The 27614-nt window shown below is 40.5% G+C and overlaps 1 protein-coding gene across 3 annotated transcripts; it reads right to left on the reverse strand.

Moving 5' to 3' along the window:
* Window positions 1-7489: 7489 nt before the first annotated feature.
* Window positions 7490-27541, reverse strand: LOC123648804 (zinc finger protein 345-like). 3 transcript variants are annotated; one of them, XM_045566658.1, is made up of 5 exons: window positions 27438-27541; window positions 24125-24284; window positions 22512-22638; window positions 21911-22006; window positions 7490-10106 (listed from the first exon to the last, which is right to left on the reverse strand). In XM_045566658.1, exons 2-5 carry the CDS (start codon window positions 24137-24139, stop codon window positions 7786-7788), a joined length of 2559 nt encoding a protein of 852 aa, XP_045422614.1. In that variant the 5' UTR covers window positions 24140-24284; window positions 27438-27541; the 3' UTR covers window positions 7490-7785. The 3 variants fall into 3 exon arrangements, with proteins under 3 accessions (XP_045422614.1, XP_045422615.1, XP_045422616.1); XM_045566659.1 differs by having other exon boundaries at window positions 22512-23406; XM_045566660.1 differs by having other exon boundaries at window positions 22512-23230; window positions 23328-24284.
* Between the last annotated feature and the right edge of the window lie 73 nt (window positions 27542-27614).

Below are 27614 nucleotides of genomic sequence, written 5' to 3' on the forward strand. Positions count from 1 at the left end.
CATTTCATTTAACTCCACCCTCCTCTGTGTGCTGTGTATACAGACGGTGCCTGCCAGTGCTGCACTGTGGGGTCTTTGACTGCATGAAGGCGCAGAGAGAGCGCATTCCACTCTGACTCTGGATTGGATCACCCCACAGATCTCCAAGACTCTGTTCATTTTTCTTCAAAAATCATTTACCCCTTTCTCTAGGTTAGATAACTTCTTTTTTATTTTTTTGAGTTAAGATAACATTTTCACCCAGGCTGGAGTGCACTGGTGTGACCATAGCTCACTTTGTAACCTCAAATTCCTGGGATCCCATGATCTTCCCACCTCACACCTCGACTTAGCTAGGGTACAGGCTTGTACCACAACACATAGCTAAATTTTACTTTTTGGTAGAGACAAGGTGTCACTATGTTTCCCAGGCTGGTCTCAAGTGACCATCTTGCTTTGGCTTCTCAGGGGCCTGGGACTACAGGTGTGAGCACACCCAGCCAGGTTAGACCATTCCTATCACACTGTATTTAAATTTCTTCTATTTCTAATCTTCAGATAAGCTCAAAAGTAATTTTTTTTTTTTTTTGAGACAGAGTCTCGCTTTGTTGCCCAGGCTAGAGTGAGTGAGGTGGCATCAGCCTAGCTCACAGCAACCTCAAACTCCTGGGCGCAAGTGATCCTCCTGCCTAAGCATCCCGAGTAGCTGGGACTACAGGCATGCGCCACCATGCCCGGCTAATTTTTTCTATATATTTTTGGTTGTCCAGAAAATTTCTTTCTCACTCTTGCTCAGGCTGGTCTCGAACTCCTGACCTCAAGTGATCCTCCCACCTCGGCCTCCCAGAGTGCTAGGATTACAGGAGTGAGCCACCATGCCCGGCCTCAAATGTAATTTTTAACACTTACCATCTTCATATTTTGAGCTACTTTTTATAATTTCCATTTCTCTCTTCAAGTTCCATATCTGTACATTCATTATGGGAATATCTTTCTAATTTTTGTAAAATATTTGTAATAGCTGCTTTCAAATTATTTTCTGGTAATTGGAATCTTTTGGACAACTTGGGAACAACTTCTGCCTATTTTTACCTCGTGTAGAATTACAGTTTTCTGTTTCTTCACAAAACTTATGAAGTTTAATGCTGTTTAACAGAAACTATAATTGAACATTACAGAGACTAGACCTGGTTGTATTTCTTTGATTAGTGTTTTTATTTTTCTAGGAAGGAGTTAACTTGCTGTACTTAAATTCCAACAACCATCTCCGCTACAGTATGCACCGCTGAAATTCTCTTTCGGTTCCTACACATATACCAGATACACATCGCATCCAGTTGTCATTCTACATGACTACATCTTATTGTCATCTGTGAGAATGTTAGTTCAGCGAATTTCTCCATCATTACTGGATATCAGGACCTCAGTTTGATTTGGTTCATAGATTTTATACAAACTGATTTATCCGGTATGCATACTTTTGCCTCTGACTTCTTCTATGCATTATATTTGTGATATTTATCCATGGCATTGTATGTGCATGTACGCTGGTCATCTAATATTTTTATTATGGTAAAATATATTTTAAAATTTACCATTGTAACCATTTTCCCATGTGGCATTAGTACATTAAGTTCAATTACATACACATGATTAAATGCAGTGGAATTAAGTACATTCACATAATTTTAAGGTGTATGATATTCTGTATGGGTAGAGATGATTGCACAACAGTCTGAATGTACTTAATACCATCGGAATTGTACACATGAAAATGATTAAATGGTAAATTTTATGTATATTTGTACAACCATCATCTCTATACATACAGTATAATATACACCTTCAATGTAAAGAATTTTATGTCTCTCAGCTTTCAGTGTTTGCAAAGAAAGTAAATTTTACTTTTAAAAAGCAAAAAAAAACCACCACTACTGATGAGAATGTTGCGAGATTGAAACCCTTGTGCTCTGTGGGAAGAGTGAAATGGTAAAGATACTACAAAAAAACAGTATAATGCTTTCTCAACAATTGAAATTAGACTGGTTTTATGATCCAGCAATGCCACTTCAGGGTACATATCAAGATAATTGAAAGTGTCATCTAGAAAAAAAAATTTATACAGTCACACTGATAACAGCATTATTCACATTACCCAAAAGAAGATATATACATATATATATATATATATATACACACACACACACATACTCACACACATATATATGACAAAGAAAAGATTCACACATGCTACAACATAGATAAACCTTACTGACATTATGTAAAGTAGAATGAACTAATCAAGAAAGAGAACACTGTGTGATTCTACTTTTATGAATTACCCAGAATGATCAAATACACGTAGACAGAAAGTAGAATGGCGGATGCTGAGGGCTGAGGAAAGGGAAGATGCAAATTACTGTTTCCTGGGTCCAGAGTTTCACTTTTTCAAGATGAAGCACATTCTGGGGATGAATGGTGTTGACAGTTGAGCAAAGATATAAATGCACTTGATTCCAGTGAATGGTACACTTTAAATAAAGTGATAAATTTTATAGTATGGGTATTTCGCGAAAAATTTAAAAAAGAAAGTTGTCAGCCTTACATATTATAATATCATAGGTACATAGTACACATCTAAAGATAAGAAATAATCAAATCCATGCTATTATGAGAATCAAATCAGTTCTTAAGTGATGTTTTAAAAAATATAACACTAATTAATGCACGATTTATTCAAAGACAAGTGACATTATAAAAACACCAAAAGAAGGTATGAGAATTTTGTGTAATTGAAGAAACTCTTGTAAGTTTAAAATAAAACAGAAGACTCATTCAGTGTAGCAATTATATATTTCAATGGGTTATTCCTTCAGAAAAATTAAACAGAAAAAGTTGAAAATGATTTGGAAGTAGATAATAAATTACAATACATATCTTAAGAAGATAATTCATTGTAAAAAGTACTCTAACAAAGCAAAACTCACAAAATAATCACATTATGTGAAACACAAAGTACTGCCTAAAAATGAAAGGTATCAAACCCATTCATAATCTACAGTTTGCAGAAATCCATTTGGACAATTTCACTGACGAATGAGAAGTAAAGGTTTTCATAACAGATATGTGGGGGTGTCAACTGGAAGAGAAATTTCAAGCTGGTATAATACCAGGGGAGAACTGTAGGGGGTCCCAAGAACAATTGACCCCTAGAGAATCTGCTAATCACAGAGAACAGCCTAAGAGAACGAAGCCGTGTGTGATGAGCCGAGTGCAGAGTAATAGAGCCTGCCTTGCGAGTCGGAGTGGAACCCACGTCTCGAACCACCAGGGCCACCACCACCTTTCCCACATACCCCCCAGGTGGCCCTGAAAACAGCGTGACAAATTCTCGTCCAACACCTGCTGTCAGGGGAACCTTACTCCTGAATTTTCTTCCTTCTTGGACTCTCGAGGATTCATCCAGTGTGTTCACACAGACTAGACCTTTGGTTTCAGACTTTAGAATTTCAACTCCAGACCAGGCCACACACTCACACCCTGAGTGGATATTTAACTAAGGTCTGTGGACCAGAGAAGGCACTCAGTCTTCCAGGGCGAAGCAGAGGACAGTCCACATCTGAGCCCCCCTTCCCATCTGGATAACCAAGACCAGAACCCACGTAAAACCAGTCACGGTAAGCTGTCAATTTGATTGCATCCCCAGGCCTTAATGGAGAAGACAACCATACATATGAGCCCAAACATTAGTCCCCTAGGTGGGTTCCCTGGACTGGCAAACTTGCAGAAAAGCCTCAACAGTAGTAAGAAAAGCATGAGGCAGAGCAATGCAAAGGGAGAACGGCCTTTTCTGAATTTAAAAGCAGCAGCTTCCAGTGAAACTCTACGTCCTATCCTGGTGACGTTCACTCTCTGCTGCTGCAGGGATGTGGCGTGACAATGGCGGGGCAGCCGCCAGCCTGAGTGTGCGCGAGCACAGAGAGGAAATGGAAACAGACCAGCGTGCCCGGAGTCAGGGGACTGTGTGAGCAGTCCTGTGCCGCTGCACACTCGCCACGGACATAAGGCAAAACACGCGTCTTTTATTCCGATACCACCCAGCAGTCCTCTCTTGGTATGCCCGAACACAAACCAGCACCTACGGAAGACGGTGCATTATTACATTTCAACTGTGTCCACGTGAACTGTGTGAACCTAACCTGCAACCCAACCTCACTGTACCCATTTCCACAATTCACAACCCACTTTCCATTCAAGACAGGCTGGGTGAAAGGGGAACGTAGGCTGTAAAAGAACACGGACGTTTCTATCCTAAAAAGTGGGTAGAATGTTTCAGGCTAAAGTGTCCAGTGCATCTGACCGTCCCATCGTCCCTCCCTCTCCCAGCGCCCCAAACAGAGCACGGATGACATGACTGACTGACAGCATGAGTGGCGATAAGAGGGGTCCGTGCCACCTGTGGGCCGGCTTTCCTGGAGGGTCACCCGCCTACAGCAGACATCACCTGAGCTGGGGTTATACTCTGCATAAGTGCACGGGGGTCACACACACAGCTCCCTGGGAAACTGGGACTGTGTGTGACGGCGGCACACCTTGCTTACTCTGCCCAGCTCAGTAGCCCAGCGGCATCTTCGTCTCAAACACCTACTCTGACAACACGACATGTTAAAGCTACGCCCACAAAATTGAACTCATCCACCACCCCATCTCCTGCCACTAAAGCTGATCAAGGTCACAAAAACTGCGACAATCTCAAACTCCAAACAGCACCTGGTCCACACACTGCCCAGTAATTCCCAACCATGGGGACAGAACCCACCACCCTGACAATCAGCAACTGACAATATCCCCAAAGTACCCATCCCATCTATGTCACATTTGGCCATATGACGACACCCCTTGTAACTACCTGTGACTCAGAGTGAGTGCTGTGAGCTCAGTTCAGCCTGCTTCTCACATTGCAAAAATGTTTCCCATATACGCTTTCCAGTACGTTCCATCCGCCTCTCTGAGAGGCACAGCACGGTCACGGTTGTTCTGTCTCCACATCTCCCACAGTGCTCACCGCCTGACTTAGTGCTCTGGGCTCCTGGCACCACTTTCCTCTTATTTCAATTCAGTGCTCTAAACTGTGTGTATAAAACCAACGCATGTCTTCAAACTCTCCAGTCAGAAACAAATTATCATTGTATCACGAAAACTTCATACCAATCCTCAGAACGAAGCCCTGCGTGAGACGACGTGACACCGGAGAGCAGTGAGAAGGACGCAGCCACAACACGGGCCAAGAGGGAGAAGGGCTGTGGTGCACACAGAGGTGGGGATAAAATAAAAGAGAGAGAAAAGCTGGAGACGATCACAAAATTGTACAAGAAGCATTTTCTTTCTAAATTCAGAGAGTCAGCTGCGCAGCCTGGCAACAGATGTCCCCTCTGCACGTGCAGAGCTGATGCCAGTTCTCCACTCTGGACATTTCAGTCTCTTACCTACATCTACAAACTCACCCCAGTAAGAACGTTTTGCTCCATAATATTAAGCATCTATTTCACACAGAGCACTGCCCTGTGTGTTTCTTACTTTTATATAAATGTCAAAACAACTGCATGATTTTTGAAGCTTCTGTTTCTATCTGAAAAAGTCAGTCCAGTAAAATCAGTACATTTGTCTTAAAAGGAAGACAACAATTAAAAAAAAAAGCTTGGCTAGGTAGTTTCATTCTCTAATTGAAAATGGAGAAAATAAAGTATATTAAACGAAGCATAACTAAATATATCACTGCAGAATTGCTCATATCTTCAAATTAATTTCTGAGAATGATTAGATTATATAAACTATTAGCTTAGCATATTTAGATATTGCATTCTAAGTAACTTAAAATAAAAAGAAGATTCTATGCATTTCACTCAGAGAGCATGTGCAAAAAATTATGGGGCAAAACTATATAAATAGTGATTTAGGATCTAAAAAGTATGTTTTCTAATTATACTCCCACAGAAACTTTATTATAACTATCACAATATCCCAGTAATTACAAAAATGAGAAAATAATACAAAATAGTAACTATGACAGTATCCTCCCAGTATAGCAATTTTAAGTCCCGAGGGAATTGAGATTACTAGAGAAATCATGCCACTCTGTCTCCCAATAAAATGTTATTTCCACATGTTATCCACAGTCTTAGACATGATGAGACAGTGTAAAGTTGATGACAGGATGACAATTCCTTCTTTACATATCTGTGTTAAACTTTAAAAATCAGTTAGTTATATCGATTCAAACAAATTATGTTCAAACAGTCTTCAGAAAGCATCCGAAAATCCAGTATATGTTCCCTGGTAATACACAGTTCCAAGAACTCCAGGAGCATTTTTCTCGAGGTATCACGTGGTGGGGGTATCTGTGGTCTTCTGATTTCAAGATTGTTGTTTTTAAAGCACCAAATGAGTAAGAAAAGCTTCATCTTTGTCTGCTATACCGCTTTTAGTAAAAAAATTTGTTCCGTAAATTTCAGATTCTGTTAAAACGTCACACTTAAGAATCGACAAGGCCACATAGGTTGCCTTAAGGCCACAAGTTTCCCACCCCTGTGAGGCTAATTATTTACTGAATGTTGATTGGAAATAATTTATAACATTCCAGATAGGAGTAATCTTTACTTTTGACTGATATCTGTGAAGGCATATTAATTTCTATCACATTAAGTAACATTCAACACTTCTATGTCTTCTATCACACCAAATAATACTCAAGACTTCTACTTGATTCTACTATGAAAATAACTCAGCATTTTAAGTGGCTAGTTTGTCCCGTGTAAGGACCAACTGGAAAAAATGATTTATTTAGTAAATTCAGATTGGTCCCCTCACTTAAACTCAGAAGAGTCACGTTCTCAACATGCACCATATACTTATATCCATGAATGTTTTATAATATAAGTCAAAGACAAGCTGCATCTTTCTTTAGATTTTCATCATGGGTTTTACATCTTAATTATACAGCCATGGAAAAATTCATATTAATTATATCCACTTAATATAGAATAATCTCTAGTAGTTCTGATGCAGAGAAAAGATCATATATTTTCATATGAACACTAGAAATTAAGGCACAGCATCAACTGAATTGAGAGCTGAATTACATCAATACCTGCTTTTCAAGCAAGTCAAATACTGTCAATACAAATAAAGTATCGAATGACTATGTTCTTGCTTTTTTTTTTGAGACAGAGTCTCACTCTGTTGCCCGGGCTAGAGTGAGTGCTGTGGCGTCAGCCTAGCTCACAGCAACCTCAAACTCCTGGGCTTAAGCGATCCTACCGCCTCAGCCTCCCGAGTAGCTGGGACTACAGGCATGCGCCACCATGCCCAGCTCATTTTTTCTATATATATTTTTAGTTGTCCAGATAATTTCTTTCCATTTTTTTAGTAGAGACGGGGGTCTCGCTCTTGCTCAGGCTGGTCTCGAACTCCTGATGTTGAGCGATCCACCCACCTCGGCCTCCCAGAGTGCTAGGATTACAGGCGTCAGCCACCACGCCCGGCCATTCTTGCTCCTTTGAACCATATGAAAAAATCATATAATTGCTTTGAATTTGGATTATTCTCCATAATAAATATTCTGTTTTGGTATAAAATTTCAAAGTGTTTGTGCTTTAGTTTTTTTATTCTGTGAATCCCCCAATACAATGAAATTTGCATTTTAATTAAATGCTTCCATTTATTTTAACTGTAAGGTTTCCTTTTCTGTCATATTTTTGGTAATTTCTACATTATGTATTTTGGATATTATTTCCTTATTTGCTATATCTATAGAGTCTTTCTACTATGAATTCTCTGATGCCGAGTAAGGTATGACCTACAGTTAAAGGCCTTGCCACATTCTTTACATTTGTAGGGTTTCTCTCCAGTATGAATTCCTTGATGTCGAGTAAGGTATGATCTACAGGTAAAGGTTTTCCCACAGTCTTTACATTTGTAGGGTTTCTCCCCAGTATGAATTCTCTGATGTCGAATAAGATGTGAACTATTTTGAAAGGCTTTTCCACATTCATCACATTTGTATGGTTTTTCTCCAGTGTGAATTCTGTGATGTTGAGTAAGACTTGAGGAATGAATAAAAGATTTGCTACATTTATTACATTTATAAAATTTCTCTCCAGTGTGAATCCTCTGGTGCTTTGTAAGATGTGAACTATACTTAAAGGATTTGTCACATTCTTTACATTTGTAGGGTCTCTCTCCAGTATGAATTGTCTGATGAACAATAAGATGTGAAGAACGAATAAAGGATTTACTACATGTTGTACATTTGTAAAATTTTTCTCTGGTATGAATTCTCTGGTGCTGAGTAAGTTGTGAACTGGTTTTAAAGGCTTTACCACATTCCTTACATTCATATGGTTTCTCTCCAGTATGAATTCTCTGGTGTACAATAAGACTTGAGGAATAAGTAAAACATTTGTTACATGTATTACATTTGTAAAATTTTTTTCCAGTATGAATTCTCCGGTGCACAATAAGACTTGAGGAATGAGTAAAAGATTTGCTACACGTACTGCATTTGTAAACTTTCTCTCCAGTATGAATTCTGTAGTGCTTTGTAAGAAGGGACCTATACTTAAAGGCTTTCCCACATTCCTTACATTTGTAGGGTTTCTCTCCAGTATGAATTTTGTGATGTTGTCTAAGTATTGAAGGCCAGATAAAGGACAAGCCACATTTTTTACATTTATAGGGTTTCTCTCCAGAATGAATTTTCTGATGCACAGTAAGATTTGAGGAATGACTAAAGGATCTGCTACTTGTTTTACATTTGTGAAATTTTTCTCCATTATGAAGTCTCTGGTGCTGAGTAAGACGTGAACTACAGTTAAAGACTTTGCCACATTCTTTACATTTGCAGGGTTTCTTTCCAGTGTGAATTCTCTGATGCACAATAAGACTTGAGGATCGAGTAAAAGATTTGCTACAAGTACGACATTTGTAAAATTTTTCTCCAGTATGAATTCTCTGATGTTTAACAAGATGTGAAATATGATTAGAAGATTTGCCACATTCTTTACATTTGTAGAGTTTCTCTTCGGCATGGATTATGTTATGTTCTCTTTGATTTGATGATTGACTCAAGACTTTCTCACATTTACTGAATCTGTATGAATTTCCTCCAAAATGGATTCCAAGATGCTGAGTATGTTTTGAAGGCTGGGTATAAGCTTCTAAACCTTTATTGTATTTGTAAGGCTTCTCTTGAATATGGATACACTGATGAACAATAAGCTTTGAGTATTGAAAAAAGACTTTCTTACATTTGTTACATTTGTAATCGTTCTCTTGAACATGCATTTTCGGATATTTTCTAGAACTATACACTTCATTAGAGGTTTTCTCAGAGTTATGGCAGTGATTATTTCTGTCTGCAATGTAAATATCTTGGTCATTATTTAGGGTAGAACCCTGGCTAAAGGGCATCAAAGTTTTATTGTAAGTGTGATATTTTCCCAAATTATCTATTCCATGATATTGATTAGATGAACAAGTGAAGACTTTCCCATAGTGATTACTGTTGGAGATTTTGGTAGAAGTAGGTATTATGTTTTGGTGGAAAAATAATAAACTTTTAACAAATGACCTATCAAATTGATCATATTTAGAAATCTCACCTTCATTTTTAGATATCACATCTTCAGAAATGTTTGACTGAACATTTAATCCAATTCTGTATTTTAATTGGTCCAAATTATTATTTGGAACATTCATCACACCACAGTCTAGAATTTCCAAATTTTCTTTCTGATAAAAGTTATGCTCCAAAAATTGATGCTGATATTTACTTAGAGAAACATATGGTTCAGCAGAAGTATCTGATATAAATGAAGCTTTTTTCCAAAATGTTTTATGCTCTTGACCTATAGTATCACTGATATTTTCATTATGGGTGGTTGTTCTACACTTGTTCTGTCCATCATAACATCCATTCTGCCCTTCACACTCATCTGCGCTTTCCCAGTCTTTCCGTACGTGTAAATTTTCAAGACCACAACTCACAAACCTTCCCAGTATCACTTTCTGGAATGGAGCTTCTATGCACTTCTTTGTCCACAGGACTTGGGTGAAATGAGAAAATATATCTGAAATATACCAAAAAAATTTAAAATTCCGATTACTATATACTTTACAAATAACATATAGAAAAGTATTCCAAGCTGAAGACATCAGCATGATGACTGAATCAAAAACTTCAGGCCTTTGTTTCTCCATTGATACACCAACTTAACAAAACATGCTTAAAAAAAAAAAAAGTACAATTTGCAGTACCCCCACAGTGAGCACAAAGCCAAGAAGAATGAAATTAAGAAAGAATGAAATTAAGTCTGTTACCTTTCTGCACCACAGCAGAATGGAATCAGGAAAAAAATCTTCCCAGACCTTGTTTCTCTCTCAGAAAACAAAGAAAAGAATGGAACATGTGTCCAAAGCTCTCAGGTTTTCTGGGGCTACCTAAAGACTGGTTACTGCTTCCTTTAGTATGGAGTGTTAAAGGGAATGGAAAAGACAGGTTGAGTCTCCTGAAAACAGGCATATTGGATCAATGCTATTTAAGGTATGGTAGTAAAATTTCCCATAAAATGCATTATAATCATTAATAAAAGGCCATACTGAGAAAATTTAAGTGAATGAAACTTTCTTATGTTGTTGAGTGTATTGGTACTACTTTTATACAACATACAATGGCTATAATACAGTCCTTAGTAGCTAAGCAAAGTTTTATGTTTCCAAATAAAGGAACAACATAAACATTATAAAATGTCATGTAATTACTGACATAAAACAAACATTTTGGATTAAATTATACCATCATTTAGATATAGGCTGAGAAAAGAGATATATAAATTTCCATGATTCCTTATTCCTTCCAGTAAACTTAAACTTTCCAACATTTTAACACATGTGGTGTCTGCTCGTAATCTAATTCAATTCTTACATAACATGTAAATGTGAGCATTTTGCTTCAGAACTTTTGAATCTAAAAGTCCCAGACAAACTGACATGCAACATTTACAAAAGTGAAACTCACAGGAGAGGACGTCACCAAGATGACAGAACAGGACCTCCCCCCCATTTGTACCCTACAGCGCAATGCAGCAGCCGTGCCCAGATGAAACTGCTTTTGTGGGAGCTTCGGGATCCAGAACTGAGCTTGTGGTGCCCTACGGCAGCTCAAAACCAAGCAGTAAGGCCACTGTGAGAGGGCAGGTCCTCACCCATGTGACAGGCTGCCTAACCACGGTCCCAGCTACAGAACAAAAGGTAGCAACATCTCACTGGGGACCTAGTTACGGTCCGCTTTCCCTTGGTCTCGCCATTAGCACCATCTGCCAAGATACCCAGGAAGATTCAGAGCCACCTGTGTCTCAGGTGAGGCCTGATGCCCTTGGTCTTGTCTGTGGCCCCTGACTCAGCCCCAAACCCACTTTCTTCACCTCTCATTAATGGTCGGGGGAAAAGAACTCCCGCCCGCACTGGGATCTTCAGGGAGAAACGTCCATCTGTGACCTGTATGTAGCACCACCAAATCTGATCTGAATGTGGATCTTTTTTTTTTCTTGAGACAGAGTCTCACTCTGTTGCCCAGGCGAGAGTGCCGTGGCGTCAGCCTAGCTCACAGCAACCTCCAACTCCTGGCCTCAAGCCATCATCCTGCCTCAGCCTCCCCAGGAGCTGGGACTACAGGTACATGCCACCACGCCCGACACATTTTTTCTATGTTTAGGACAGTCAGGGTCTTGTTCTTGCTCGGGCTGGTCTCAAACTGCTGACCTCAAGCAATCCTCCGCTTTAGCCTTCCAGAGTGCTAGGATCACAGGCGTGAGCCACCACACCGAGCCCTGAATGGGGATCTTGAAGCAACACTGGAACCCGGCTGCCTCCAGCTGCAGGTAGTCACAGCCCAGGAGCAGGCTGGCTAACCTGGGAGCAGTCTGGAAGCGCATCCGTCTGTGTCCATGAAGGCAGGCCTGCTAACGCAAGTCTCACTGTGGATCTAAGAATCCCTGGAACTCAGTTCCAGTCCCTGTCAGCCAAGGTCTGGAAGCAGCCCTGCCCACGCCAACACCTGCAGGGAGACACGCCATGGACCAAGAGATAGAACCGAAGACTGAGGTCCCAGCTGCAGCAGCCCCGTGAATCAGTCACAGCCCCCTCAGCTGGGATCAGGGGTCAGTCCTGCCCATCCAGAGACCTGGGTGACAGCACTCTCAGAAGCCTGTCATTGAGACAAACTTGCCACACCTATTGTAGAAGCCCCTGATCTGCAGAAACCACTGCAGTTCCTCGTCTCAGCGCCAGTCCTACTGAGCAAGATCTCGAAGCTCAGTCTCTCCAGGGAATAGACAGGATGCATGAGTGTACGATGCCCTGATAACTGAGTGCTCTGCCAACCACGAATCCGCTACAGTCCCAATAGCAGTCATGGGACCTGGCTCCAAACTCAACTGACTGGAATCTCCGTGAAAATATCATCAGCCCATGGATGAAATATGGCAAGATATTTAACTTCTCAAACTAGTCGATAATGACTGAAAGAGGGGAGTGCTCCTTCATAGTCAGGGACACAAACACAGGAATATACAAATCATAAACCATCGGGCAAACCTGATCACCACCAAAGAAAACTAATGAATCTGTGGTAATCATCTGCAAAATAATGGAGAACTGGCTAACAAAGAATTTAAGGTAATCATCTTTTTGAAATCTCAGATAGCCTGATTGGTCCGAGTGTGTGGTGTTTACAACTAATTGATCAGAAACAGTTACAGATTCCTTTGTTCCTTCTCCACTCCTACTGCTTCACTTAACCAGCCTTTAAAAAATAAAAATAGGCCAGGCGCAGTGGCTCACGCCTGTAATCCTAGCCCTCTGGGAGGCCAAGGTGGGTGGATAGCTCGAGGTCAGGAGTTCGAGACCAGACTGAGTGAGATCCCGTCTCTACTAAAAATAGAAAGAAATTATCTGGCTAACTAAAAATATATATAGAAAAAAATTAGCTGGGCATGGTGGCGCATGCCCATAGTCCCAGCTACTCAGGAGGCTGAGGCAGGAGGATCGCTTCAGCCCAGGAGTTTGAGGTTGCTGTGAGCTAGGCTGACGCCACAGCACTCACTCTAGCCTGGGCAACAAAGTGAGACTCTGTCTCAAAAAATAAATAAATAAATAAATAAATAAAATAAAAATAAAAATAAATAAATAAAATATCAGATAGAAAAGAACACTGAACTATAACAAAAAAGTTTTCTGTAAAAATGCATGAACAAAATGAGAATATTAACATAGGCATGAATACCACTAAAAAACAAATCCTCATGATGAGGTACACCAACGTAGAACTAAAAAATGTAATTGAAAGCCTTAAAAGGATACTAAATCATGGAGAAAAGAATTCAGCAAACTCAAAGACAGTTCATTTGAAAGTAGCCAATTAAAAGAAAAAAAATGCAAAGGTAAAGAAAGCATATGGGCTTTACAATGTATAATAAAGCAAATATATGCACTTTAGGATTTTTCAGAAGCAGAAGAGAAAAAGAAAAAAGTGATTATTTAAAGATATAATATCCTTATACTCTCTAAATCTAGAAACGAGTATTGAAATCCAATTTCATAAAGCTCAAAATACAAAAAGAGAAACCTAATGAAGACTGCCCATGGAGGTAATTCATCACCAGTAGACCAGTCTTACAAGAACTGGTAAAGGGAATTTTTCAAGTTAAAATGATGGAATGTGGCTGGGCATGGTGGCTCACACCTGTAATCCTACCACTCTGGGAGGCTGAGGTGGGAGGATCGCTCAAGTTCAGGAGTTCGAGACCAGCCTGAGCAAGAGCAAGACTCCGTCTCTACTAAAAATAGAAAGAGATTATCTGGCCAACTAAAAAATATATATAGAAAAAATTAGCCGGGCATGGTGGCGCATGCCTGTAGTCCCAGCTACTCGGGAGGCTGAGGCAGTAGGATCGCTTAAGCCCAGGAGTTTGAGGTTGCTGTGAGCTAGGCTGATGCCACGGCACTCACTCTAGCCCGGGCAACACAGTGAGACTCTGTATCAAAAAAAAAAAAAAAAAAGATAAAAATTATATCAAGTTTTTTTTCTTATCACAATGGTATAAAACTGGAAATCAATATCAGGAGTAAAACTGGAAAACTCACAAATACGTGGATAATAAACGTGTTCCTGAACAACTAAAGGGTCACAGAAGAAACCAAGAGGGAAATAAAAGGTACCTTGAGACACATGAAATTGGGAAGACAACAAACCAGAACTTCTGGGATGCAACAAAGTAGCTCTAAGACAGAAGTTTATACTGATAAATTCTTACATTAACATAAAAATAAAGATTTTAAATAAATATCTTAACTTTAAACCCCAAGGAACCTAAATAAGAACAAAATAATCCCAATGGTAGTATAATGAAGGAAATAAAGGTTAGAGCAAAAAAATTAAATAGAGACTAGAGAGCCAATGGAAAAGGTCAAAAAGACTGTTGAGTTTTTAAAAGAAAACAAAATTGACAAACTTCTGGCTAGATTAACCAAGGGAAAAAAAAGAAGATTCAAAATATTATAAATGAAAGAGAAGATATTATAACTAATGCCACAGAATTCAAAAATATATATTAAAAGACTAACCATTATATGAAAACAAATTGGATATATTAGAATAAATTCCTAGAAACATGGCCAGGCGCGGTGGCTCACGCCTGTAATCCTAGCCCTCTGGGAGGCCGAGGCGGGTGGATCACTCGAGGTCAGGAGTTCGAGACCAGCCTGAGTGAGACCTCGTCTCTACTAAAAAAATAGAAATAAATTATCTGGCCAACTAAAAATATATATAGAAAAAATTAGCCGGGCATGGTGGCGCATGTCTGTAGTCCCAGCTACTCGGGAGGCTGAGGCAGTAGGATCGCTTAAGCCCAGGAGTCTGAGGTTGCTGTGAGCTAGGCTGACGCCACGGCACTTACTATAGCCCGGGCAACAAAGTGACACTCTGTCTCAGAAAAAAAAAAAAAAAAAAAGAATAAATTCCTAGAAACAAGCCCACCAAGATTAAATTATGAAGAAACAAAAATACTAAACAGACCAATGAGAAAGGCAATTGAGAGAATAAATAAAAATCCCTCAAAGAACAAATTTCAAGGCCGAGTGAGTCCCTCAGTGAATTTTATAAGCATTTGAAGAATTAATGTCAATACTTCTCAATCACTTCCAAAAAATTAAAGGGAGGAAACACTACCAAACTCATTTTACAAGGCTATCAATACCCTCATACTAAAGCCAGATAAGAACACTAAACAAACAAACAAAACCTACAAGCCAGTATCCCTGATGAAGACACAAGCAAAAGGTCTCAACAAAATATGAGAAATCAAATTCAAAGAATCACACACCATGATCAAATGGGATTTATCTCTGGGATGCAAGGATGTTTCAACATACACAAATCAATAAAAATGATATACCATAAAAACAGAATAAAAAATAACAATAATATAATCATCTTAAAAGTTTTATTAAAAACATTTGACAATATTAAACATACTTTCATAATAAAAACTCAAAATAATATGCATTCAAATGTATGTACCTGAACATAATAAACGCCATGTATAAGAAGCCCTTGGATACCATTATACTCAACAGTGAAACACTGTAAGTTTTTCCTCTAGCATCAGGAACAAGACAAGGAAGCCCAATCTCACCACTTTTATTCAGCATAGTACTAGAAGGCTGAGACGCAGTAGTTAGGTTAGGTGAAAAAAAGGGCATTCAAATCAGAAATGAGTAAGTAAAATTCTCTCTGCTGGGACATGAGGTAATCTTCTCTTATAAATATAAAACCCTAAAGACTATACCAAAAACTATTTAGAATAAATCCATCAAGTTGCAGATCACAAAATCAACATGCAACAATCAGTTGCATTTCTATACACTAAAATAAACAGAAAAAAGTAAACAGTCCCATTTACAAAAGCATAAAAAAGTTTAAAATTCTAATGTCAATTTAACAAACAGGTGAAAGATCTGTTAGCAAAATCTGTAACATATTGATAAAAGTAAATAAACAAATAAATGGAAAAATACCCCTTGTTCATTGATTGGAAAAATTAATATTGATAAAATGTTCATAGTACACAAAGCTACAGATCCAATGCAATTCCCACTAAAATTTCAATGGCATTTTTCACAGAAATAGAAAAACACTCTAAAATTTCTGTGGAACCACAAATGACCCCAAACAGACAACACAATTTTGAGAAAGAAGAACAAAGATGCAAGTATCACACTTCTGAAGGAAACTATTACAAAGCTATGCTAATCAAGAGTGTGGTACTGACATACAAACAGACACACAAACCAATGAAACAGAAAAGAGAAAGCAGAAATAAACCCATGTGTATATAGTCAACTAATTTTTGAAAAGGGCACCAAGATACAAAAAGGGGAAAGTATTCAATAAATGATGTTAAATAGTACCTATCCACATGTAAAATGAAATAGAAGACAAAAAAAATTAACTGAAAAGGGATTAATATCAAATGTCAGACCAAAAACTGTATAACTTCTCAGAGAAAGCATAGGGAACAAACTCTTTCACACAAGCCTTATCAATGACGTTTTGGATACAAAACCAAAAAAGCACATGCTACAAAACAAGAAAACAAAAGCAAAAGCAAATGGGAATACATAAAACTAAAGTTTCTGCACAGTACAGGAAACAAGGAACAATGTGAAAAAAAAAAAAACAACCCAAAGAGTGGAAGAAAATATATCTGATGAGAGTCAGTGGAACGGCCCTGCAAGAAATGCTAAATTGAGTCCATTATGTTGAAAAATGAAATGATGCTAAACACCATAATAAAATCACACAAAATTATAAAGTTCTCTGCTAAAGGTAAATCTATACACAGATATAGAGTTCTCCACTATCATAATGATGGTATACGAAACTTTTAAAATTTTACTATAGAATTTTTTTATAGTGGAAAATTCTGTTAATAGATGCACAATACAAAAAATTACAATTTGCGACATTCATAATGAAGGAAGGGAATGTAAAGAGGTATAGTTTTTGTATTCAGTGGAAGTGAAGTTTTATGAGATTAAAGTATATTGCTATAACTTTAAGATGTATGATATAAATTCCATTTCTCAAGGTGATCACAAAGAAAATGCCATAGAAAGTAAGTAAAAAGTCATGGCTTATCTTCTGATGCTGGGAAAAGAATAAAAAGAAAGTAAAAACAAAAACAAAAAAATAAGCAAGCAAAAGGAAATGGGAAAGGAATCAAAGCTTGCCACTACAAAATCAAAAGGACAAAAATTAAGGCACTCTGAGTGGAAATGGGGGAAAATATAGCTACAAGAAACAGAAAACAATTCACAAAATGTTGATAGTAACTTCATTTCCTTCAGTAATTACTTTAAATAGAAATGAATTATACTCCCTAATGACAAGAAATAAAATGGCTGTATAGATTAACAACAAAGAAGACAATATAACATGCTGCCTAAAAAAGATTCACTTTAGCTGTAAGGAGTAAAATAGGCTGAAAATAAAAGGATAAAATTTATTCCATGCAAATAATAACCACAACAGGGTCAGGTGGCCATAATTAGATAAAATGCACTTTTAGGTCAAAAAACTGTTGCAAAGGCAAAGGTTAATATTATGTAAGGGTACAGCTGATCCATTTACCAGCAATCTATAACACATAGACACACACACAGAGTTCCCAAATATACAAAGCAAATATGGACAGAAGTACAAGTAATACACAGCAACACAATAATTGTAGGAGACTTCAAGCCCCACTTCCAATAATGAATAAGAAAGTCAGAGAGAAGACCAATAAGAAACAGGAAATTTGAACAATTTTATAGGCCAATCAAACGGAATAGAAATACACACAACTACAGTCAAAAGCAGTGGCATATACAATATACTACTCATATATGGCACATTCTCTTTGGACTCATAACAAGTCATCAAATTTAAGAAGACAAATCATACAATTTTTCTTTTCTGAACAAATGAAACTAGAAATCAAAACAAAAGAGAAACTGGCAAATCCAAAAATATGTGAAAGCTAAAGCCACTTTGAAACTTTGAACAAATTCTTTCCCAAGAGTCCAATGACTTAATATTGCTAAGATGTCAGCATAACACACGGTGTTGAACCAATTCAAGGGAATCTCTATAAAAATCTCAACGGTGCTCTTTCCCCGCTGCCGCACAGTGCTGCGGTGGTGGAGGCTCAGGTGCAGTCAAGATTCGGCTGCTCCCGTAACCCGTGGGCACGGGTGAGCAAGGCACGGCTGCTGGAGGTGGAGTGTACACTAGCACTGCACACAGGGCTGCTGGAGGCCACCCTCACCCACGATGGCCTTGCTTGCATGTGACATTCACAAATCTGCCAACGCCTCAGACGAGGGCCACACCCACCTTTGTGTGCTTGTATCCAACTACCCTGAGCCTACGTATGTCAAGTTTGTAGAGGACCTTCGTGCTGAACACCAAATCCACCCAACTAACACTGATGACAACAAGAAAGCGGGGGAATGGGTAGGCCTGTGTAACACAGACAGACAGAGAAAACCCTGTACAGTGCTTGGTCTTAGTCGTGTAGTAGTTGGGGATTCTGGCAAAGAGTCTCAGCCCAAGGATGTCATCAAAGACAACTTCGGATGCCAGAAATGAACGAATACAACTGTGGCTCATGGTCCTCAAATAAAAAAAATCTCAATGGTACTTTGACAGAAATACAAAAAACTTCCTAAAAGAAATTGTAGAGACTGTGAATAGCCAAATCCTCTTTACAAAAAGAGGAACTACCCTTTCTGATTTCAAAACAAAGCTACAGAAATAAAAACAATGGGGTCCTGGCTCAAAGACAGATGCACAGATGATGGAAAAGAATAGAGAGCCCAACATAAAACCCTGTGTATACAATCAAATCATCTTTCACAAGATTGCCATGGCCACACCATGGGAAAGGAGAGCCTTTCAACAAACGGTGTGAAAACTACATGTCTACATGGAAAAAGTCGAACCTTACCCATGCATCATATACAAAACATATCTTAAACGGCTTAAATACTTAAACATGAGAAATATAGCTACAAACCTGTTGAAGGAAAATATAGAGGAAAGATCATGATATTAATCTTTGCACATTTTCTTGGATATGACATAAAAAAGGGATATCAAACTCCAGAACTTCTGCACATGAAAGAAAACATTTTGTGGAGTGAAAATACTACATAAGATATTGGTGACAATATTTTCAAATCACGTATTTGATAAGTGTTAATATCTGGAATATATAAAATATCTTAATGCTCAAAACAACAGAAAGTGAATAACTTGATAAAAAATAGACAAAGGATTGGACTGATATTTCTCTAAAGAAGAGATAAAAATGGGTAACAAGGATTTGAAACGATGCTCAAAATTAATAGCCTTTAGAAAAATACAAATAAAAACCACAGTAAGATATTACTTCACAACTATTAAAGTGGCCACAAAAAAACAACCAAAGACTAACAAAGCTATTGGGAATGTGGAGAGATTGGTATGCTCGTGGGGAAGAATGAGCAGCCACTATGAAACACAGCATGGGGGTTCCTCAAAACATTCGAAATGAAATTATCATCCGATCCCACAATCCCACTTTGAGTAGGTATCCAAAGTATACAACGTAGGAGCTGGAATTGATATCTGTATACCCGGGTACAAAAGTAAAAGGTGGAAGCAACACAGATGTCCCTCGACTCATGACCAGTTAAAGAAAATGTGGCACCTGCATACAATACAATATCACTCAGACTTGGAAGAAAAAAATCTCACCACAGGCTACGGTGAGGAGAAACTTTGAGAATCTTATGTCAACTGAATAAGCCAGTACCGAAATGACAGATAATGTATGAGATATCTTCAACAGCCAAAATCATAAAAACAAAGTAGAATGGTGTTTTTCAAGGCCTGGAAAGAGGGTAAAATGGGCAGTTCTTCAATGGGCACCAAGTTTTAGTTCTGCAGGATATAAAAGTTCTAGAGGTCTTGTGAGTAACAATGTGAATATAATTAAAACTACTGATCTTTACACTTAAAAATTTAACATGGTAAATTTTACGTTTTTACCACAATTAACTTTTTAAATGGATAACTAAAAGAGATACAAAGTTAAAAAGCTTTCCAAAAATTAGCTTCAAAGCACAAAAGTATTTCTCTCACATGAAGAAAATGGAGGTTCATCAGTAAACACAGAGAAATTAAGACTATTGCCTAGGCAAGATAAAACAGACTGTTGACAACAAGCCAGAAGAAGAAATATACAAGAAAATCCATGAACAAAGTTAGAGTCATATCTATAGAGACAAACAGACACACACACTTAAAACTTAGTTGATAGAACTATGCCTGATTCATATTTTAATTAAGCTCCACATTGACATAAAAGTATATAAACAAAGTTGTAAATCTTTCTTCAAAAATTATAATAAACAGGTAAAACCAAAAACACAATAAACTGATGCCAAGGAAATGACCCCCCGCCCAAAAAACCCAGTAATATGATAATGCAAAGGAAGAATAAAGGAATATTTATGCATAAAATTCTGCATGCAATATTGTTATGAATTTAGAAAACATTTTTCTAAATAACTACAATGACTGTGGACTCCTGGGAAATAGGAATCTTGAATCCTTGGCATGCAGTGTGCAGCAGTAAAATTTTACAGAAAATGCATTACAATCATTAATGAAAAGCTCTAAGGAGAAAGCTGTAATAAATAAGCATTTAAAAGACACTAATGGGCCGGGCGCGGTGGCTCACGCCTGTAATCCTAGCACTCTGGGAGGCTGAGGCAGGTGGATCGCTCGAGGACAGGAGTTCGAGACCAGCCTGAGCAAGAGCGAGACCCCGTCTCTACTAAAAATAGAAAGAAATTGTCTGGCCAACTAAAATACATATATGTAGAAAAAAATTAGCTGGGCATGGTGGTGCATGCCTGTAATCCCAGCTACTCGGGAGGCTGAGGCAGTAGGATCGCTTAAGCCTAGGAGTTTGAGGTTGCTGTGAGCTAGGCTGATGCCACAGCACTCACTCTAGCCCGGGCAACAAAGCAAGACTCTGTCTCAAAAAAAAAAAAAAAAAAAAAAAGGTCAAAGTGGGAATCACATTCTATGATGCCTAATGACACAGTACATTTAAGAAATCTAGGAAGGAGTGGATACACTTAGATGCATTACAGTTCAGGAATATGGAAATATAGTTTAAATTATTAATCTCAGTTTATACCATACTATAAAAATTTGAAGTTAAAATATCATTTTTATATTTAGGGAGATTCTTAGTATTTTAATGAAATTACTGGGTATGAATTCCCACAACATAGCAATGGAAACCTCCACATGACAGGAAAATATAAAACAGAAAATGAGCGTCTGTCGCTGGTGCTCCCGGGATTTCTGAAGCAAATATCAATAACACCACTACTCACACACGTTTCAGACACCATGCAATAAGGGAAGGTAAAAAATACTTCCAAATGGAGTTCCTCAAAACTATGCAGATATTCCCATGTCCCCAAAAGCAATGGAAGAGGACGCAGATCATGCAGTTTCTCATAAGCCACGAAGAGGACTTCGGCTCTCACTGTAACCCTGAAGGAAGGTCACTGAAGGGAAGTAGGGTCCCTAGAGAATGCAAGAGCATGGGGCAGAAGATGCCCCTAGGTGACAGCCAGAGAAAGAAACCCAGGCTTCTCAGAAACCATTTCCATTCGAGCAGAGATTCCCAAGCTACATTTTAAGGTCTGGCTTCTTCCCTGAACTTTGACCCTCTCACCTGTGTCATCTGCCGCATTCACTCCCACCTACCTGGGTGTGTGGCTCCTGCCTCATGTCTCCTCACAGGCCCGGGCTCTTGCCTGTGCTCCAGACAGGAAATCAGGTCCAGCTCAGAGGCAGCAAGACCTGTGTCATTAGAAAGAGGCAACGTGACTCGTGCCAGGATTCTCCAATTACCAACCTCGTACTGTGCTTAGTAGAGAAGAAAGAACATTGTAGAGGTTCTAGAAAATTAAACTCCAAATACTGTTTCTTCACAGAACCAGGAGGATATTTAGAAATTATTTAAAACTTTGTGAGTTCTTAGTTCCACTATCTAGTATTTAAATGAAACACTGGTGGTCAAAATTGAATTTTAAGGTCTGGAGAATAATGTTTTATGCTACCAAATTTTTAGAATTGTCACCCATCTGGAGTGAAGTATACAGGCCAGCTCACGAAAGGGAAGGTTCATATCAAGATAAAACAACTTGAAGATTCTCCTTTCTACACCAGCAAGCCCCAAGGTGTTCCCTGAAAGCAGTTCGTGCTCTGAAACTCATTCATGCAAAGCAGAAATTCCCATACAACATTCCATAAGAAAATAAAACCCTTAGGGTGCATTAAGACTCCTAAAGGAAGTCATCCTCACCCACAGAGACCAGGTTTGCGTAGTTCTCTAACATCACATCCCGATGCAAATTCTGCTGAGCAGGGTCCAGGCACGCCCACTCCTCCACAGAGAATTTTATGGCCACGTCCCTGAATGTCAACAATCCCTAGGGGGAAAAACGTATTTACCAAACAGCCATGGCCAACGCTCTTAATTTCACTAAAGGTGAACCGAGAGAGGGAAGAGAAGTGGCTTTGACTTACGTGAGTGACTGGAATTACCCAGCAATTAACACAGTAACATCCTCTAATGCATTCTCTACTCTGGGGACAGAGGGCAGCAAAGAGATCCACAGAACGTGCAGATACTGTACTTTTCTGCATGATAAAGTACTCATATAAATTAAGGGCATCCACACAGGCATATACATTTTTGAGTGCTGTATACATATACACATCATATACAATAAGCTGTATATGTTTCTCATGTGGAAAAGTCAAGGTGAGTTAGAAAGGCATGACTGAAATTTCAATGTGCACGGCTGTGAACTGGAGATCGTACTGAAGGGCAGATTCTGATTCAGGAGATCTGGAGTGGGGCCTGAGTTTCTGCATTTCTCACACACTCACCCGTAATTCCAACTCTTCCAGCCCATAGAAAATATCTTGTCCAACATACAGCAAGTAGTAGAACCTGGGTTTTATCCTGGTTCACCTGACCAGTACACAAAGATGAGAGCCTTCATTCTCCAAAGCAAGCTATAAGCCAAAGAGCAAAACTAAGAAAAAGGAGAACTGCCAGATGAAATGTGATGATTTATGTACCTCCCTGAGTAAAACTCCCCATGATACTTACTGACAATTTAGAAAATCATCACTACAGTAGAGGAGTCTGTCAGAGGCCACTTTAACCAAGTAAGTAAACTTCACGTCAACTGTAAGAGCGTAAGTTTGTGTTAGGTGCTGATGTGCTCAGGACACCGCATCACTGCTGTGACATTACTGGCCACCAATAAATACCTATACTGTGAATCCAATCATAAATAATATCAGTTTTATGCCAAGTTCAAACCACATATATATTTCCCATGTTCTGTAATCGCTAATGGTTTATTTTATTTAAATAGTCCCTCCACAGCATCCTACAGAGCACAACTCTTCCAACTAATCTGTTTTCCAGAAATTTCTGAGTTATCTGGGGCAATTAATACCATCCTCTTTGAATGTGCCTTTTAAAATCCTGTTTGGCATAAAGATGACGGGGCATCCACATGCGACCTCACAGGACAGGTCCCCCCACTGACAGCTGAGGACCCAGCCCCGTGCCCCAGAGGATTCTCCAGTATCCACATCTTCCCAAGCTGATCTGTCAGAAAGGGAGCATGCTCAGTACTGCAGGCCACAAACTCACGGTGGGAACTGTGCACGCTATGTGAACAGCCTGCATGGAGAGAAGGCAGAGAAGGCTCTGCAATGCAGGGGAGGAGGATTTTAAGGAGCCCTTGAGTATCCGAAGAAGAATGGAAACTAAGTAGTTGAGACAATCTTGTTCGGCAGAACCACCAGAAGCAGAGAAGCAAAGGTTTGCAAGTCCCAAATACAGGACATTCTAGCAGTGAAAGTGGACACAGCCCCTGACCTGGGAGAACTTACCTGAGAACCAGCCATTTCTTCCTCTTCCTCCGGCCTCTCTAAGGCGCCCTCTCAGCTGAGGTCATCTGCACAGGTCACAGCTGCATCTTGAGCATGTGCATGTCAAGGCCTCAGCGCGACCCCTCCATCTGCTACCACCACACCCGCAGGCGGAAGGACCCTGAAGTGCAGAAAAGATGACATTCACCTGCCCTTTGTTACAGTAGAGAATCGGGAACACCGAGCTCCCACATAAATACCAAAATGTGCGTTTCTCCTTCCCTGCCCTCAGGTGCCCTCCCCTGCCACAGACACCGGCAATTTCTGCTGCAGCAGCGGGAATACGGGCCACACTGGTTTCCCCCCAAGCAAACCCAAGCAGCGTCGGTCCTGTGACCTCGACTTTGGAAAAAAGGCTGGACTCAACTCTCATGAACTGATCTGGGAGCCCACAGGCTTGACCCTGGCCTCACCTCAGAATCACATGAGGCAGGTAATCAAAACCACATGGATGCTCCCACCCTGACGAATAGAATCTGCAGGGCGGGCACAGGTGACCGTGTTCCTTCAACCTGGCCATGGAGTAGAGCTGAAAGCCTGGGCTGAGCTACTTAGCTGAGCATCACGTCTCAAGCTTCAGTGGACACATAAATCAACTGTTATTCCAGGTCCCACTTTAAGCAATGTGATTCAGCAGGTGTGGAGGTGGTCCATGGATTGGGCTTTATTCACAAGTCTCCTGTTAATGCTAATGTTGCTTCCTCAGATATGTGAACAGTCTCCGCCAGCTAGAGACAGCAGGCACAGCACCAAGTTCCTTACACCCAACACTTCCATCACAACATAAATAATTCTGGTCCAAATGAAGGCCACCACCCACCGTCCTGAAACATTCTCCGCTGGCCCTTTCAGGTTTACGGAGGCTGCAGAAGGCAGCTCTATCTGAGGAAGCCATCTGGAAAACTGCATGGACACGTGCATTAAGGCGATGCTGACTGACCACGCCCTGAGTGCTCCCAAGTATGCTGCCTGCGGCGTGCTGGGACCTCACGTTCACTGTGTGAGTTCACCCTCCTAACACCCTGGGGGTCAGGCACTAAGCGTCCCATAATTCCTAGCAGAATCTAGACTTTCGGCCCAGCTTTTTCATTTTTCTTCTCTGCCACTGATGAAATAAAAACTGTACAGAATAAAAGATATTTCTTTTCCCTGGTAGCATTCCCAAAGCTAAGCTCTGGGATTCTGTTTGAAATACCCTAAAATTGAACTGAACTCAGAACCTTACACCACTGACTCTGGGGAAGAAATAACATAAATAAGAATTTTTTAACAAATGGGATATATGACTAGATTTTTTTTTCCCTGAAAGCCACCTTGTTCTTGCCCCTCTTTGGAAATATTTTATTATCTTTCAGGCTCTACTGATAAAACACAGTTTATAATTAATGAATAAATCTTTTCAAGGTGACGTATTCAGAGAAAGGTGATGGTGAGTGCAGCACAGATACGTGTGACTCCAGTGTCAAGTCAGACCATCTGATCACTCTGGAAATCCTCCCACCCTCATCCTGCTCATTGAAGGACTCAGTGACCACCATCCCAGGGGACACTGTGCTGTGCCTCTGTGTGCTGGAAGTGCAAATGTCTTTGCAGATTTTTGCACTGCCTGACTTGAGCATGTTTTCCTTGTCTTTTGGTACAGTTCTCCCTCCCTTCAAAAGTCTAAAAGAACCCAGAGGGCAGGAATCATTTCTGCCCTTTCCTCCCAATACCAGCACTTTGCTGGCTAAGCACCAATGTGTCTCCAAAAAAATGGAAGCTCAGATTTAGGAAAGAAAACCTTAATGTCCCAGTGGGTTAGCTTTTCAGATGAAGGGTACAACGGTAGACTCCTATCAGCACCAGGGAATACAGCTGTTCCCCCTAGAGGAAACAGCCCCACTCCTCAGACTGTCCTCTGGGAGAAAATGACACAGAGCTGACATGCACCACATGGTCCAGGAGACACGGTCACTGTGGGTATCTTGGGTCATCCCCAGACAGTTGTGAAAGCAGGACCAGGAAAAGACACAAGGATGGCTGAGGACACGTCACCCTGTAAAGTTTTCAAAGGGGACCTAAACCTAAAGATAATCTGGTAAGGTGTGTGAGCCCAGGGAAGATAAAAGGATGAGGAGCACATACAATTTTTACAGGGGAGTGTCAGGTAATTTATTCTCTGCTTTACGGTCCTGTGAAATGTTTAGAAACAGAAAACAAATATTTTTAAAAAGCCACTCACAGCCCTGTGAAAAAATAATTAAAATATTTTGTCTGCTTGAAAAATAAATATAGGACAAATAGTTGATAATGTTATGAGTTGGGGAGGGGTAGCAGGCATTTAGGAATGTGGGGAAGGAACCGGAAATTTGGGATTTCCAACAGGCCCTGTTAGAACAGTTAGGCTGGGCAAACTGGATTTGAGTCTTGGATTTGAGACCCTGCTTCCCATATATTTGGAAAATGCAGGGAAAAGCAGTCCCTTTAGGGAATTTTAAGATAATTAAATAAGGAGCAATTAAACTGAAGGGGCCATACTGCTCTGGTTCCTACCTATGGAAACCTAATTCTGACTCAAACGCATTTCCTGTAAATACAACTTAAAAGGAAAAAAACTTAGGCAAACAACTACAAAATGCCCTAAAACTCTGATTACAAAACCCGAAAACAACCACGTGGATAGTCCAAATAAACCCGCTATAACCGTACCCAATAAATTGTTTAATTTGGTTTGCTTCCTCGTCCGCCTCATAAGTCTTTCCTTCAAGCCCCTCCAGTGGCCCCAAGACCTCAAACCACGGTTGGGGACGTCCAGATTCACCAATTACTGTTTGCTTAAATAAACTATTCTAAGTTTCCAGGCTTCCCCAGTTTAACTGTTAACAGGACGAAGGAGGGACGAGGCCCTCACGGACTACGCCTCCTCTCCCGCACCAGCCCCGCACAGCGTCGCCGCCGTCCCCGGAGGACCCTCCCGTCGTCCCCGCACAACCTGGGGAGACGCGGGGCCCCCGGAGCCGCTCGGGCTGGGGCCGCAGGACACGCCGGGCCGGGCCAGGACGCCCAGGGCCCCGCTGCCCGCCCGGCCCCGCCCCGCGGACCGAGGGGACCGAACGCCCCGGCGCGCCTCGGCCCGACCTCGGTCACGGACTCCGGAGGCGAAGCCGGGAGGCCGCGTCCCCACAGCCGCTTCCGGCCGCCCGCCCGGCCCCCGCCCCCTCGGAGCGCCGACCGCACGCTCGCCCCGTCCCAGCTTCCGGGGCGTCCCCGCGTCCTCCCTAGGGACCCCCAGTACCTGCAGGTCACGGGTGACACGGGCTGCGGCAGAGACACCTGGGCCCCCTGCAGGAGCGACAGCGGAGCGCGGACGCTGCTCCGAGCCCGGCGGAAGAGACAAAGGCCGCGCCAGATCCCGGAAGCCGCCTCCTTCTTCCCGGCTGCGCATCTGATTGGACAGCTCTCACGTCGGCAC

This window comes from Lemur catta, chromosome 13, assembly GCF_020740605.2.
Source record: "Lemur catta isolate mLemCat1 chromosome 13, mLemCat1.pri, whole genome shotgun sequence".
Lineage (NCBI taxonomy): Eukaryota > Metazoa > Chordata > Mammalia > Primates > Lemuridae > Lemur > Lemur catta.

Excerpts from the sequence above, each read along its gene's own strand:
- LOC123648804 (XM_045566658.1), bottom strand. Across the intron at positions 22,007-22,511 it reads CGCAAACCTGGTCTCTGTGG|GTCTTGCTGCCTCTGAGCTG; the intron begins GTGAGGATGACT and ends CTAATGACACAG. Across the intron at positions 10,107-21,910 it reads GGCAGGAGCCACACACCCAG|ATATATTTTCTCATTTCACC; the intron begins GTAGGTGGGAGT and ends GGTATATTTCAG.